The sequence below is a fragment of the Lithobates pipiens genome, unplaced genomic scaffold, assembly GCF_037356315.1.
Source record: "Lithobates pipiens isolate NorthernLeopardFrog02 unplaced genomic scaffold, aLitPip1_a1.2 Scaffold_28, whole genome shotgun sequence".
Classification (NCBI taxonomy): Eukaryota; Metazoa; Chordata; class Amphibia; order Anura; family Ranidae; genus Lithobates; species Lithobates pipiens.
In genome coordinates, this window is record NW_027507789.1 from 29,558,579 (window position 1) to 29,575,529 (window position 16,951).

Genomic DNA, 16,951 nt, shown 5'->3' on the forward strand with positions numbered 1-16,951 from the left:
ACTGAGCATGTGCAGCCTGACTCTATCAGGAGTTGATTTGGGGACTGTGGAAGAAGGGGGGGATCAAACAGCCTTTTTTTACACAATGCAGAGGATTAACCCCTTAGGTTCCACGGAGAGTATAACAAGCATGCTCTTCTACATATACAGACTGATTTTTACTGTTGTGGGTTTAGTAACACTTTAACAGAAGTCTATGCGAGTCACATTTTTTTTTTTTCTGGAAGATTGTTACACTTTGGGGGGGGGGGGGGGTCTACTAATACTGGATACTGGAGCACACAGATTCTGGTGCATAGTAACCAGTTGGCTTCCAGTTTTTATTGTTTCTTTGCACAGCTGCCCCAGATTCTGTGTGCACCAGTTTTGGTAGCGCCCCCCCCCCCCCCATTTTTAAGTCAGGGGCAAGTGCGATTAAGGTATTCACAATTCTCATAGATTTTTTTTTGTTAGGGGTGCCTAACCAGTGGCCCGTGGGAACCTCTGATGTGGCTCACGACCTCCATTTCCGAGATGGTGGGTTGGCAAGCACAGATTGCGTTTTGCTATCCCAGTGCATCAGTGTTATGAATGAAGCCAATGCTTCCTGTATAGCGCCGACTCCTGTCACAGGCATGGCACCAAATGTACTCTGCCTGGCACAGCAACAGCCAGCAATACCTGAATGGAAGACTGTTATCAAAGGTAAGTTGATTACTAAAATCACACTGTATATTTGAGCAGATCTGCTCTGCAGTGGTTAGTGGGCTGCTTTGAAACTGATCCGCAGGTGCAGTACAGTACAGGTGCAGTACAGAACACGGGTTACCTGCACAGAGCCATAGACTTGTTATTACCTGCAGGTTTGGTGCGTTTTCAGAAAATGCACTATACCTACAGGATATAATAGAAGTCTAGGAAAGCCACAGGTGTCCATTTACACTCGCCTACCTCCAATCTGATCCGCTAAAAAAAAAACACAGAAGGGGATCCGTCCCCTTTTTTGTCTGGGCGGATCGGATCTGAGGACCCATAGAGTAGAGTGGGCCGTGTCTGCTCTGCATATGCAGCGTGGACATGGACCTGTCATCTGCCCGCTCCGCTCATTGTGGCCCGTGACCAGTTACCAAGTTGTTTAAGTGGCCCTCGCTCTTCACAATGTTGGGCACCCTTGATTTGTTTTCTGACAGCTCAAGATCCTTCCAGTGGTGGATAAGATAGATAGAATATGTATGAGTGTGCAGCGCGGTTAGCGGACTCGCTAGGCTGCTTCTTGCAACACGCTGACTAGCAAGGTGTAACCTTGTACACTTCTCATCCAGCAGAGTGCTGTCATCTCCCTGTCAGTGCAGTGAGGATTACTGGCGGCGGTATTTGCGTTTGAATGTAGATTAGTTATATAGAAAAATATTTAATTTCTTTAAAATGTGTTTTAGATACCCGGGGGTCTAAATCTGCCTCCTGATGGTTTGATATACGCAGGCACCAAGAAAATCAATACTACCGCTATTCCTTATTGCTTTCAGGTGTGTGTGTTTTTTTTTATTGGTTTTTTTTTTTTTGATTAGTTGTGGCTTTAACAGAAGAAAAAAGCTTTATTGGGTCAGATCACCTAAAAACAAGATAGAAGGCGAAGAGGCCTGACCTGCACAGTGGAATGATTTTCATTCTTGCTGGGAACCGGTACCAGTATCGGTGCCGATACCGAGTATTTTCACAAGCTCCGTTGTTTGAGCTGTCGGTGGGTCTCCTCTGTTGACAGCTGAAGTGTTGATGTCCAGTAATTGGACTTGTCAAAAAAAAAAAAGCAGCCTGCAATGTTTATTAACAACATTGCTCAGCCCTGAAACACTTTTTCCTGCCTTTGTTTATTAAAAAAAAAATGTAAACTTCTTTTTTTTTTTTTTTTTTTTTTTTGATTTTGTTAGTGAATATTTTTACACATGTATATTAACATATTTTCCTGGATTTCCAAATTAATTGCCGAGCACTGAAATATTTGTTTTGGGTGGAAGAGTCATTGTTCATGGCGTTCCGGCCTTGTGATCTCTCTAGGCTCAGGCCTGCTGGGCTCATTTGTAACACTAGACCTGCACACTATGGCACACCCCGGGGTAAGTGGCAGATTTGTACTTTTGTGGCTGTTTACATAATAAACTTTAATGATTGCTCACACAGCAAGTCTAATCCTGTCCTCCTCAGTCCGGACAATAGAGATGTGTTCATGTCCGCTGTATGCATGTAATATTTCTATATTTACAGTATACAAATGACTGAGAGTGATGGGTGCAGCCATAGTGGTATATGCTGTTCTACGAGAGCCGTCGCATATTCCAATGAATGAAGCTGTGTAGAAGATCCTCTGCAGGGGGATTTGTCCCTTCTTTGTTCAAAATGTTATATTTGATCAGCCCTATTCATTTATCTTTGATGAAGAATAAAAGGGAAATCATCCAAAGGGTACAATTGTCCTGATAAATGTCACTTCAGAAAGATTTCCTGTGGTATCTCTGGAATAGGAAATAAAGCCAAACCTCCCCTATGGGACATTGGGGGAGGGGGGGGGGGTTATTGGCATTACAGAGGTTTCAATCACTCGCTACTCAATCTAATAATATAAAAAGCTTTAAGGCTGATTTTTAGGAATTTGGCCACTTTGCAAAATCTGTTGGCTTGTTGTGGGGTTAGGTCCAGCGAGATGCATGTCACCTCCTGGACTTATCCCTTTTATTTATAACTGAGCTCTGGTTCACACTTAGAATGCAGTGCAGGATACCAGGAATCCGTGATCGTTTTCCTCACTGTGTTCAAAACACACTGGCCTTGCAATCTGCAGTGGGTGTCAGTGCAATATGACACCCCAAATGTAGTAGGTTTGCCCACACCGGATCTCCTGTAAGGGGATGGAGCGCATGGTACAGCCTTGCTGTTGGATATCGTGGATGGTACAGCCCTGCTGAAGGGTGAAGCTGATGGTCTTGCTGGAGTGGATAGTATTTCCTTGTTACTGCAAAGTGGCTACTTTAGACTATGCAAAATCCAATGGCATCACAACAAAATAAACTGATTCCCACAGTCTGAATAAGAGAGTCCTATTTAGGTTGTTGCCACCCATCTACCCGCAGGACATTGTGGGCAAAGTGACATACCCGTACATCCAAGGTTTAGGGCACGCACGTGCGTGCTCCCCACCTGGCTCCCGCGGTGGTTGTACAGATTGGGATCATGTCAGCAAGTCCCAGCCAATGATTCGCGGCCAGACCCTGCTGATATCAGGCTGTGTGCAATCGCAGCCCAAAGCTCTTGTGTTGGTAAACACTATAGAGCTCTTTAGGAAGAGAACGATCTGTCAGTTTCTCATCTCTGCAAAGCAGGGATGAGAAACTGAGAGATCAATTAGTAAAAGCAGCACATTTTGCATACATTACACATAGTTAGGCACCCCCATCAAATCATTCACTGCATCTATTACCTTTTGTACCGCCACCCTCTCCCTTTTAGAATGTAAGCTCTATGAGCAGGTCCCTCCTGTCCCTATCACTGATACCTGTATTAAGGTGATGTCAGTCGCAGTTATTCCATTTCCCCCGGCACCAGTTAGTGTCAGATTGACCGATGCACTATCCCAGTCCCGTTTTTACATCACCGATCGCCACCTTTCTTAGTGCAAAAAAAATAAAAAATGACATTATATATACACCATGGTTTGTAGGCGCAAACCTATCCATAAACCCTTATTATTATTATTAATAATAATAATAATAATTATATATATATATAATTTTTTTTTTTTAAATGTAGCAGAATAAATTTTGGGCAAAATCGATGAAGAAATCAGATTTTTTTTTTTTTTTTTTTTTTTATTGGATATGTGTTATAGTCTTTCTTCGTTTTATATCGCAAAAAAATAAAACCCGGTGGTGATCAAATACCACCAAAAGAAAGCTCTATTTGTATGAAAAAAAATGAATAAAATGGTACAAAGTTACATTGAGTACATGACTGCACAATCACCAGTTAAAGTACAGCAGTGCTGAATAGCAAAAAAATGGCCTGGTCATGATGGGGGGTAAAGCCTTCCTGAGCTCAAGTGGATATATTATATACAACCCTAAAATGTAGCCAGTGAGTAAATGTAACTGTATCTTGCACTTTGTAAACAAATAAGATGTCTGTGCCCATCTCCTCCTCAACACTTTTACGCTGTTGACATGCCATGAGCAGTGGAAGCGCAGATTGAAGAACACCACTGAGATGGTTCCGGGTGACGCTTAGCCAGTCAGGATATTGATGTTGATCTTAATTGTCTTGCAGGGAAGGTAATGAGCCGGAGGATGCTACGTCCATCACATATGCAGAGCTCCTGAAGAAGGTGTGCCAGTTCGCCAATGTTCTACGTGACCAAGGTACACAACTGAATGTTACCGCCTGCTTCTTTATCAAGCATGGAAAAATGTGTTATATTTGGAAATATTTACAGGGAGAACTGCTTTAAAATCATTCTTAAAGTGGGCCTTGCAGTAAATTTATATATCCCCCAAGCTGGACCAATGTAAAGTATACCATGCCTGGAATTCGTCTTTAAAATTCTGTGACATTACTGAATTAAACAGAATGATTGATTTCGTTATGATTTGTATTTTTAGGTTTCTGTGTGAGCAGTCTGACATGTAGTAATCTGTGGCAATAATCTTATTTTGCTAGGTGTTAAAAAAGGAGATCGTGTATCCATTTACATGCCCATGGTGATCGAGTTGGTGGTGGCAATGCTGGCATGTGCGCGAATCGGGGCTATTCACTCCATAGTTGTGAGTTCTTTCTTGTGTGTCAATGAATATTTAATTCTTCCCAAATACAAAATATTTTGACTTCTTTTTTTTATTTTTTATTTTTTTTATTCTAACTGCTGTTTTAGTCATTGACTACATAATATTACAAATACAACTATGTTTTCCAAGCACTCAACAGCTGAAGATCAGCTCCAAGGGTAACAAAACCGGGGCTGTCAATATACATTCTGGAAAATGCAGCAAAGGAACACAAAGATTTAGACCGCACCCTGAGAGGTAGAAAGATGGACCTGAAGGTAATCGTAAAAATGAAGGAGCTCTGGTCAATCCATGAGTGGAAAAAAAGGTTTATTGTCCTTAATATAGGGGGAAAAAAGGGGTAAAAGACTGATACCAAGCTGGGCATTGATGGGCTAAGGTCGTCCAATGCAGTGAAGGGGGCTACTGAAAGACGCGAATCCAGCAAGCCCTGGGGAGTGGATTCCGAGATGCCGGGCTGGGGCGGTGGAACACAGGCGTGTCTTGTTGCTATGACAATGCGTTTAGTGCACATGCACAAAATCGCTGGCGTGCAAAACCCATCGCTGCAGCAACCAGATCACCTCCATATTGGTGATTCCGCCTGTCAGCTCCCTTTGACGTCACCTGGGCACACTGGCGCGGCATCTTTAGTGATTCTGCTTCCACTCCCCAGGGCTTGCTGGATTGGTGCCTCTCTCAGCAGTCTTTGCGGCATTGGACGACCTTAGCCCATCAATGCCCAGGACCAAGCTTTGTATCGTAGTCTTTTACACCCCCGCCCCCCCCCCCCCCCATATTGAGGACAATAAACAGATTTTTACATGAATTTACCAGCGCTCCTTCGTTTTTATAATTGCCTTCAGTCTTCTACAGTGAGCTCTCAGGGACCGAGTGCTGTCCAAATCTTTGTGTTCCTAATAATACAAATTTTTAATTTTGTAGCCAGCAGGTGGCTAGTATGAGGCTAGCTAAGAAAGGTTTCAGAGAGCTGATTTACTACTTTGAGGTGAATAGACCTGCATAGCAGTATAGATTACACAAAAGCATCAATGAGAAGGGACATGCACCCTCACTCAGTGCTAGCAGAAAGCTCTCTAGTTTTTCTGCATGCCAGAGCAGTCATCGTGTACAAAGCTGGTGCTGGGCTCTTTTGTTCAAAAGTCCAGGTCGCTCTGCAACTAAAGTGACACACAAGCTCCCTCTATTTAAGTGATATTTAAAGAGCTAGTAAAGTCAGTTATTACAAAACTCGCTGACAGGCAATGTTTTTATAACAGAAGAGACCCTCAAGGTCTCTTATGTCATAAATCTTCCCCCCCTGCCTGTCGGCAAGTAATGTGATCTGAGCTGCACATGAGCAGCTCAAACCACGTTTACGGTCCAACCTGTGTGCGGCTGTGATGTGACTCTCGTGCTCATGTGTGGGAGTGACATCACCACAGCACAGCCAATCAAGCGGCAGAAGCTCACGAACCCGGAAGAAAGACCAGGCGAAGATGGAAGCTGCCAAGGACAAAGGAAAGCGTTGAGGGCACAACGCTGGAGGGCTGCGTTTGTAGGCAAGTCTGTCATATAGGTTGGAGTGATCAGCACAAATTTCAAAAAAATGAGATTAATGAATCAAACGTGCTAAAACAATTTAAACAGTGAAATAAGTGGTAAAAAGTCCAAAATATCCCAAAAATTTTTTTATTACCTCTACTCTTCTAAGAGGTAAAAGCAAATTCTTCCTAACAGAAATCGCAAGTTCGCAAAAACTTAATGCTCACAGAGCCCTTGCCTCCGTAAAAAGTATAATCCGCCTCATGGATCTCATATAATGGAAACAAGCTCACATCTGCAGATCTCCAATTTGCAAACATGCTGGGGGTTCCGATTCGGTATTTCACTGTTTCAAGAGGAAGTAAACCCTGATGGGTTTTACTTCCTCTTTGTTTCCCTGCAAAGGTAAAGCATTATGGGCTACTATGCATCGCATAGTAGCCCATTATGTGACACTTACCTGCAGGAGAAGCCCGCGATGTCCCTGTCTTCCTCGCTGGCAGCGAGCATCCATTCTTTTACCCCTCTTCCTTCCGGGGGCCAGAGAACTCCAGCTCTGTGACAGGCCGGAGTCGCACATGCGCGTGGGAGCCGCCAGTCACGGCATGACCCGAGCTAGAAGCGGCACAGAGTGCCCTTTTTAACTCCAGCGCATGGGCAGAATAAATCGCCCTACAGCGATTTGCAAATATCTATCTCCTGGACCATATAGGTCTAGGAGATATTTCAAGCACCTACAGGTAAGCCTTAATCTAGGCTTACCTGTAGGTTAAAGTGGTCTGTAAGGGTTTACAACCACTTTAAATTGTTTTAGCACATGCTTGATTCATCTCATTTTTTAGAAATTTGCGCTGATCACTCCAACCTATATTATTCACTTTTGTGCACTGTGTACACTTTAAGTTAGCAGCAGCTTTCCATTATCATTTATTTTATCTAGTTAGTATTCATTCACTTAGTAACATGAGGGACTATACTTTTTATAAGTCTGTCATAATGCCTTAGTGTGCAGTGCATACTAGTACATTATGGCTTATAGCTGCCGGGGGACCCGTTTTTTAACAAAACAGTATATAGACTTTACTAGCACTTTTAAAGCTTCAGGATTTTTTTTTTTTTTGTATTAAAATAATAAACATGTTATACTTTCCTGCTCTGTGCAATGGTTTTGCACAGATCCTCTTCTGGGGTCCCCTGTGGGCGATCCAGGCTCCTCCTCTGTGGCGAGGGACCACATAGAAAGCTCCCTGCCCATACAGAACAGACATCGGTGCGCACACGTGTGTGGGCCTGTGTGAATAAGCCTTTATTACTCATAGCCGTGCTTCTAGATCTTCCCAAAGAAAGAGCTGTCTGCTGGCGGATCAGAAAATCCAAAAGTGCAAGGTTCCCCGATCTGCTTGAAGGTATACACAAAGCTCTATGTAAATTGTTGGCACTTTTATTATCAGCGCTTGTAATACATTTATTATAATATGTGAGCGAGATCCTATTAATGAACTGCCCATAACTTTTCCTTCTTTCTCTCTGTAATTATCTTTTCTTGCTTCTATACTTCTTATTCTTTGTGTATGTATGACTGTTTCTTACTCTCTCTCCTCTTGTCTGTTCCATGCACACTCCCGATATGTTATTTGCACTACGTTTTTCTTTTGCTTTTTTTGCCTTCTTCCTTCTTTTTTTTTTTTTTTTTTTTTTTTCTTTCTGCTCTTTCTTTCTCTCTATATGGTTTTCCCCTCTTGTTTTTCTTCCCTGCCCCTTCTTTTATTGCGTGCACTCTCTCGTGCTCTCTTTCTCATTGCACTCCCATTTTTCACTCTCTCCCTCGCTATTTTTTCTCTTTCTTAGTTTGCTGGATTTTCAGCTGAGTCTCTGTGTGAGAGGATCCTGGACAGTCACTGTTCTGTTCTAATAACTGCAGGTAAACTGAGCACTTAAAGGCAATGTTGTTGACGTTCAGTATATAATTTGCTTAAGACTAAAAGAAAATTTCTGTTCTTTTTAATCGGGTATGTGTGACATGTATGATTTGAGAATAGCTTTAAACTTAATTGTGATGGAAATTTAGTTTTTAGAAATTGGTTGTTTACTTCAAACTGTCACTGATTTTATTTATTTTCATGTTCAAAAAAAGACGAACCACCACAAAAAAATAATTTTGCTTATATCAGACACTGCAAACAATAGCTATAACCTATATATATATATATTTTTTTTTTTTTTCAAAGCCCTAGAATGGGCATGTTCACAGTAAAACGTAAAGTGGAACCTATCTAGCCCTGAAAAAAAAAGTTCAGTATACATACCTTTTCTGACCCGATCTCCAGCAGCAGAAACTCTGATCCCATGCTGAGCTTTCAGCTGTGGCTTTGATGTAGAGGCGGGTGCAGAGGACACGGTCAATGGAATCCCCATAGTAACTCTATGGGTGACATCACTTCCTATTAATTTCACAGCCGCTATCAGCCGTGTCCTCTGCAGAGCTTCTGCCACGAAATCAGGTCGCATAGCCTGCAGAAAAGGTTATGTATGCTCCTTTTTTCTTCGGGGTTAGTGTTAGAATGTTGGTGGCTATAGATGCAGGGATTATAGTATTGGCATGGACTTCCACTTTAACTTACTGCAAATATATATTTTACACCATCGTGCAGGAAAATCTCTAGGTTACTTTTTCAAAAGCCTTTCTTCCAACCTGGTGTACTACTTCCTGGGAGATCAAATGATCACAGTGCTCTCTCCTCTTTCATGCCTGTAGCCAGCAGAGACCTATAGAAGCCTTACCTCCTTATGTGAACAGTGCATACTCTATATCACACACTGCAACCATATCAAATGCAAAAATGGGTATTCATATTCATGGCTCCAATCCAGGCTTAAAAAAAAAAAAAAAAATGGGCTCGGTGAAACTGGTGGAGGATGCTATACGGCCTGTGGGATATCTGTCTCAATCTCTAAAGGCATCTATAATCCAAATAAATAGCCGTGCCAATGTTACTACTTTATTCAACAAGCTATATTTGTTTCACAGCAACAACATCATACTGCATGTCAAAAATAAAATAAGAGGTTCTGTGCTATGGACAAGAGCTGGAAATAAACGATAAATATAATCTTAAAGCTGCTGCCTCCACTGAAACTATCAGGGTAGAGTCGGGGTTATATCGGGTTTATGAAGTGGATGTGACACTGCTTGTTTAGTGCGAGCGCAATTATCTACTTATAAAATTAACATGCTAATAATGTGACAAGTGCCCAGTTAATCCCTGCTCAACAAATTAAATTCATGAATGTGCAGGCAAATATATAAAATATGCAAAAACGTTATAAAGCACAAGCAAATATATAAAACAGTGTGAAAAAGTGTAAATATAAAAAGGCAAAAATAAAACTAATACAACAATGGAAATTTAATTCATATAACACTGCAATCAACTAACAAGTGTAATCAGATTGTATCTATATGTAAAGCAATATTTGAATATGCAATAAAGTGAAAAGTGCTGTATCCAAAATGGCTCATTATCCATAGTAGAAGTCAGAAAAAAAATTACAACTGCTAGCAAATAATATAAGTCCATAACATAGTGCTGTGTAGAATCACAAATCATGTGGTGTGCCAGTGTCTGTCAGGGTGGATTTGATTTAAATCAAGTCGATTTAAATCACTAGTAAAAAGGCTTGATTTAAATTACCTCCAAAGTTTTTAAAGAGCAACTGTCATCTCTGTCCCGCAGCGGCTCCTCCTCTGACCCGCTTTTGACTCGCCGACAGTCCCATTCACTTTAATGGGGCGGCTGGTGATGCGGCAGTGACGCAACAAGGAGAGGGGCGTGGCGGCAGCAGGTGAGCGGATGCCCGCTAACAGGCACTGATGGATCTGAAATTACAGGTGCTCTTTAAATGTAAGGACTCATTCTTGCTGGTAGTTAGAATTTTTAATATTTGCAAACGAAATGAAGGTTTACTATTTAGAAAAAGCTGTCAAGGTTAGTAAAACGGCCATATCAGAATAGATTTTTAGGTTAACCGCACATTAGTTGGAGAAATACTCAAATTCTTTTAATTAAAACAACATTATATTACATATTCTTCTATTTGCTTGAACATCAATGTTCAGTAACCGAAGTGCATAAACAAAATTTCTTTGAAAAAACAAACTTAAACAGAATATATCAGCTGGGTCGACGTAAGAAAAAAAAAAACTTCAAACGTGGTCCTTTCATCACCGCACGTCTTCTCATGATGATTCATTCAGGCCACCAGGTCTTGCATCTCTTTGTTGCATTTTGCACACATATCTGCTTTACCCATAGAGAGGGGAACGTCATTAAAATATTCCAAAAATAGTATCTCTTTTATTGCCATTTTGCTCCTCAAGGGAGGAATAAAGCACTTCGAGCTTTGTGCAGAAAGATCACAAGGTTTATAAGCTGCTTACAAGGCTTCACTTTTTCATTTTTGCTGCTTGCCCTTCCTCCTCACACTTAGAGCCTGACACAGATGCATTTCTCTTCAAACAATCGTACAGTTTGTAGTGTACATAGATTTGCAAAACAATGTGTTAAAGGAATATTCCTGAACTTTGGTTTATCTCATGGTTACTGTGAAATTGTGTGAATGCATCAATGCAGTGCATGTTATCTCGGCTTGCAGAGCTTGGATTCATTGAATGTTTACCAGAAATGAAAATATTGCAGAATATACAGCCTCATGCTACATAACCAAGCTCCATTTCATGCTGAATAAACAAAATTATTAGGTTACTTTTTAAGATGCATTATCTTTTAGATATAGATTTTTACTCCAAATACATTTTATTAAAATACATTTTAGAAAAATCTAAAAAATCTGATCAGATTTTTTTGGTTTAAAAAAAAAAATGGTTATCCACCCGGGTGTCTCCTTGTGTGCTCCTCCTTTTTTTCCACACTGACCAGAAACCTTTCCCCTTTAAGGGGTAAACGGCATTCACAGCACACTTTGGCTGTCTATAGGATCCAGATCCAAGGCCGTCTCTCCTTCCTCCTTAGCTCATCTGCCCATCAGCCTCGCTCACATGCAGAGATAACCATTAACAAACCCCATAGTGTGAATCTGTTTGATCATTTATTAAAACGTGTACTAAAATGCACTTCTATGTTTCCAAGTATCAGTCAGCATGAAAAACAGGAATTGCGGGACGAGATGCACTTAATGGACCAAAACCGAAAGGAGCCTTAGGCCTCATTCACATTGGCGTGTTACTGCAACAGCTGGCACCACACACTACTTGCGATGGCGCAGTGCCATTCATTCTGAATGCCACCTCAATATACCTTGCAGCGCTCTGTCAAAAAAAAAAAAAGTCCAATTTCTGGACAGCAGAGCCGCATGAAAGACCATTTTGCAGCACATGTTGATGTGCAAAAAAGTGTGTGCTTCTAATGCACTGCACATCAATGGTAATGTGTGAACCTAGCCTTACTGAAAGCATTTAACTTTTTTTTTTCTTCTTTTTTTTTTTGGGTGTAGGATCTATGAAGACATGTCTGACATTTTTATAAAAATTGCTCTTTCTCTATAGATGGATTTTTCCGTGGAGATAAATTAATTAACCTGAAGGTGATCGCAGATGAAGCACTAAAAAAATGCGCAGAAAAGTAAGTAATGAATCTAAAGTAGAAGTCTAGTCAAATACTTCATAAGCTTAAACTGGCTCCTACCCCCAAGCCCTGTACTAACTGCCCTGTAAAGGAAAGATGTCTATACTTATTCTAATGGGTGCTTCGGTCTGGTCATGTGATCAGCTCCCAGGGACGGCTTTAGTGTACAGCAGAGACAGCCGTGGATGCGTTCCCCATGGGAACTCATTGTTGTAGCCATTGTCGGTGAAGCTGGCTGCTGGGGAGGTCGCGTGACTGGACTTGAGCTCCTTCAGAATAGAGAAGTATAGACATCTTTACAGGATGGTTTATTATAAGGCTTAGAATTGAGGTGGGAGCAGGTTTAGGAGTAGCTAGTATTTTGACCAGACTTCTACTTTAATCATATGCTTGATGCATTTAAGAGGGTCATGGCCAGGCTTGTGCATTTACTGGAATCTCCATTGTTTTTTTATATATTTTATTTATTTATTTTTTTATCAAGTAACAACCATGGAAAGGAGAGGACAAAGCATCCCAAGGTGGTTATTTGATCAAAGTACATAACATAAGGCCCGATTGACCATCCAACATCGAGGGTGGTAGAGACGGAGGTGTCTACTACATGGTCATGAAAACATAGCCATATCACCATTAGTTTGTCTCTAGCCCCGCTACCATACTTAGCGGTAGTAATGAGCAAACACCACTGATTTTGCCAGAAACATTAGAGCCCAGATGGCAGACCGATAAAGAAAACGTGTAACATTTAAACCAAATAACAAAAATAAAGGAAAAGAAGAAAAGTGCTCTATTAAAATGTACTAGCAGTCATATCAAATATCTCAGATGGTCAAGTCTATAACATTTCTGACAGTTAAACTCCTCCCACAGGAACGGTACCCGTTTGTGTGTTTTGTGTGGGCCTCGTCTACATAATGAATCCGAGTGGCCCAAATTGCATACCATTTATCATGTCTGTCCTTACATTTCACCATCCACTCCTCTGCAGCCCTAATTTCGTTCACAAGACAAATCCATTCCGAGCGGTTTGGAACTAGACTGCTTTTCCAGTAGATGGGGATCAATTGCCTCGCTGCATTCAGGAAGTGAGGCAGTACAGCCTCTCGATTAAAGGCTGAGAGGGATAGTGGGGACATGAAGGAGGAAACCCACTGGAGAATCAGGGAGGTCCATGTTCAAGATGAGCCTGTGATTGACAGCCTCAGCTCAGTTTCTGTGTGCTGTGTAAAGAGGGGTGTCTCCGTTCCTTCAAATCGGCTCTCAGAGCTCTCCTCACTGAGCTCTGCCATGTGTAATTTTTAAGCTGTCCTGTTTGACAGCTCAGGCAAATTCTTTGAATGGATGAAGAGAAGACTGCAGATAAACAGGTATAACTTATGTAGGAGGATTAATTTAAACTTGTGTATCACCTGAGGCCAGTCACTTCACTTATGTAAGGGTTTGCAACCTTTTTAAGTTTGGCCATACAAGCAACACGACTTCGGAGGATGCTAAGTATGGATGAACATGAGTCTGAACCCACCTTGGCTATCCCACTGAGAAGCTATCAAACGTGTACAGCCAATAATAAGTGAGGGATAATAATTCCCTGCCGTGCAGTTGCACATCCGCAAGGGGCGTGTATAGGTGTGGCTGCCGGCACACTAAGGCCTTATAGGCTGAATCGCGTCAACCTTTCTTATTTGCGTTTGGTCACTGTGGCTTGTTAATAAATACTATATTTTGTTAAGAGCAATTACTGGAGTGTGGATCATCTTTTCCTCATTTCCCTACTCAGCCAACGACTGAGGATCGAGCACCTGGGAGCTCTGCTATCTATGTGATGTATGGGTAGTAGCACTGACTTTTTTTTGTTTATATCTGGGAAATGCCTCCGCTGCCTATGATTGGCCGTCCACTTTGACAATTTCCCAGCGGGATAGATCAGAGGGGTTAGGACCTCATCCCTGATGCTGAACTCTAGAGGGATCAATCAGTGCTCTGGCCCTAGACTGGGAACTTTGGATTTGTGCATCCAAGGTCAGTACCTACAATAGAAAATGTAACAGCTAAGTTTTTGGTATAAACACACACACACACACACACACACACACACACACACACACACACACACACACGCGTTGAACTGGATAGACTGGTTTTTTCAACCTTACCAACTATGTAAAGAAGAAATGCATGTATATATTTTTGCAGGGGAAAAAAAATATGCATTAACTGTTTTTTCCTACAGGAGCCGGTAAACCATTGCACCTGCGATCAGTGGACTAATCAGTGCAGGTTTCCGCACACTCTCCCTTCAGCTTTGTGTCTGTACCTCCGTACCCGCTTTCAGTTACCAAAGCAGAAGGAAGAGTGATTTGACTACAAGCGCTTGCCATCATCCTTGCAGTCCATTAAGAAGTGCATACCGTCCGCCACATTGGCAAACAGGATTGTAGTTTTCTTCATTCGCAGATTCCTCTAAATCAGTGATGGGGAACCTTGGCACCCCAGATGTTTTGGAACTACATTTCCCATGATCATGCCCTCTGCAGAGCAGTCAAACATCATGGAAAATGTAGTTCCAAAACATCTGGGGTGCCAAGGTTCGCCATCACTGCTCTAAATGAATGATGCAGCTGTGTGGGCGGAGCCCCACTGATTTGTGTTGGCGGGGCCCCACTGATTTTGAAATGTGACAGCGGGTGCAACAGGTGCAGTGCTCGCTGTCACAGTGGAAGGGGTGAGGGGGTCATCAGGGGGCACAATACAGGTAACATTCTAGAGGAGGACTTGGCCTTTAATGACGGGTTTATTTTTTGTTTTATTTATGTATTCATTTTATTTATGTCACATTTATTCTTAAATGTTTCTGGCTCACACCCCTTTGTCTGAATGTTTATAATTCCCATACTAAACACTATCTGAATATTTTACTGGTGCATCTTTCTAGGAATTACCCTCTGAAAAAGTGCATTGTACTCAAACATCTGGGCAGAGATGATGTTTTTTGTGATGGGACAAGCAATGCATCGCCACCATGCAAGAGACCCTGCCCGAATATGCAGGTAAAGAGTGGATTTGGGTGTGGTGCAGCTGACCCAGCATGTTTATTTTTTTTGCAGGTCTGGTAAATACCTGAGTGGTTTTTAAATGATAGCAGCACTGCTGCCCACCACACTGTTCCCTGCTGCCTCCTGGTGTAAAATCCTGGTCCTTCCAGTACCGCTGCCCTCACATAATGCAGTACCCAATTGAACTATTGCCAGGGCCAAGCCTTGTCACGTGGAAGGGCATACCCGCTGTTGTTCAAGAGTAGACTTTCAGAAAATGTTGACTTTTGCAAAGGATCTTTGCAGGGGCAAAGTAGAGTGATGGGGCATACGCAGTAGCCCCTTAAATGGCACAGGTTTGTGCCTAATATTCCGTGGGGTGGAGGATAGGAAGGGAATTTGGTTGAAAACGGGTGTCTTTTGTGGAGATTCTAGCACATGGTGGCCCAATTGTCATGGATATGCAGTAATGTTTTTCAGACTACCTCTCTGTGTGTTCAGCTTAAGAGGCCAGCCACTCTCACCTGGCTGCTTAAGTAATCTTTCCTCAAAGCATGGCTCTACCCCACCCCCTGTGGGCATGAGCTGGGAGGCCCTAGTGGTCATGACCTGGAGCCAGACTGCAGCTAAATCCATCCCCACCACTAGGGGCCTCTGGTGAACACCCGCTGGCTCTTAGAATCCGTGCCCTGGGAAATCTCATGCTCTAGCTCCCAGTGTCATCCATCTTGGTACTACAGAGTACCTGCTCTCCTCCATCTGCAGCAGTCAGCTGTAGTGTCCACTACCTTTGGGGTGCATCTGTCACCTGGACTCGGGTGACCTGACACCAATATAGTGTCACTGGACCCATCTTGTGTAGGCAGGATGTGAGTTCAAGAAAACTGTGTATTTAGGGGAAATTTTAGTGCATTTTCATTCCACATTTTGTGCAGTTTTTATAAGAGGCTATAAATCTTTTGTGATTTCTTTCTTTTTTTTTCTTTTTTTTTTTTTTTTTTTTTCTTGTTCACATATTTTTGTTTATTACATCAATAGGAATACATACATGATTATTTATACATTTTTTATATATGGATGTTAATGGCATACAACCATAGCTAGGCTTTCTGTTTCAGCAAAGGCCATATGAGTGCTTTAAGCATCCGGTAGGTGAGGCAGTAATTGACCAAATCGTTTTGTAAAGATTAGCCAAATCATTTGTCAAGATTTAATTTGTAAAGATTAGCCAGACTCATACATACTCAGCTGCATATAGTAATGCCATTGTCCTGACCTTTTTAATAATTGCCTTCTCTTTTGCAATGCTTTGTTGCCATTTAAGAGCTGTGTTGAAGACTTAAAGTAGAAGTTCACTCTAAAACTCAAATCTCTAAATCGACTAACCTATCTAGCCCTGTAAAGCAAAAATTACTATACATACCTTTTCTGAAGCCGATCTGGTCCGGTCTCCAGCAGCAGAAGCTCTGTGCAGAAGACAACCAACAATGGCTGGGAAGTGACTTCACCCATAGAGTTACAATGGGGCTTCTGTTGGCTGCCTCCCCTGCACACTCCCACACAGAGAAGTCGCCGTTGATAGCTTAGCGCGGGAGCGGACGGAAGGGGCTTTAGAAAAGGTATGTATAGCGATCTTTTCTTTACAGGGCTAGATAGGTTAGTCTTAGATTGTGGATGCAAGTAGATTTTGTTTTTTAGCTTTAACTTATCATTTAAAGCCCAACTCCATTTTTCTGATAATCTCAGCATCGTGAATATATTCATCGACATAAGGCAGAATAGATATGATGCAATTTTTCTTTCCGTTGCAGGAAATAAAATCGCTTGATTCCCCCAGTCAGTGTTGATGTGGGACGGGAGATATTATGTTCTCCTGGCAGGGGGGTGAAGGAGTCATCCCTGCTGGGAGAACACAATGATTATTTCTAATGGCTATAGCCTC

The 16,951-nt window shown here is 41.9% G+C and overlaps 1 protein-coding gene across 2 annotated transcripts in view; it reads left to right on the forward strand.

Moving 5' to 3' along the window:
* Positions 1-16,951, forward strand: part of ACSS2 (acyl-CoA synthetase short chain family member 2) — a 69,152-nt gene that overhangs the window by 11,674 nt on the left and 40,527 nt on the right. For both annotated transcript variants that reach the window (XM_077458979.1, XM_077458980.1), the window contains exons 3-7: positions 4,294-4,385; positions 4,684-4,787; positions 8,181-8,253; positions 11,896-11,971; positions 14,910-15,024. In XM_077458979.1, coding sequence (XP_077315105.1) covers positions 4,294-4,385; positions 4,684-4,787; positions 8,181-8,253; positions 11,896-11,971; positions 14,910-15,024 — 460 coding nt within the window. The remainder of the gene's footprint in view (positions 1-4,293; positions 4,386-4,683; positions 4,788-8,180; positions 8,254-11,895; positions 11,972-14,909; positions 15,025-16,951) is intronic.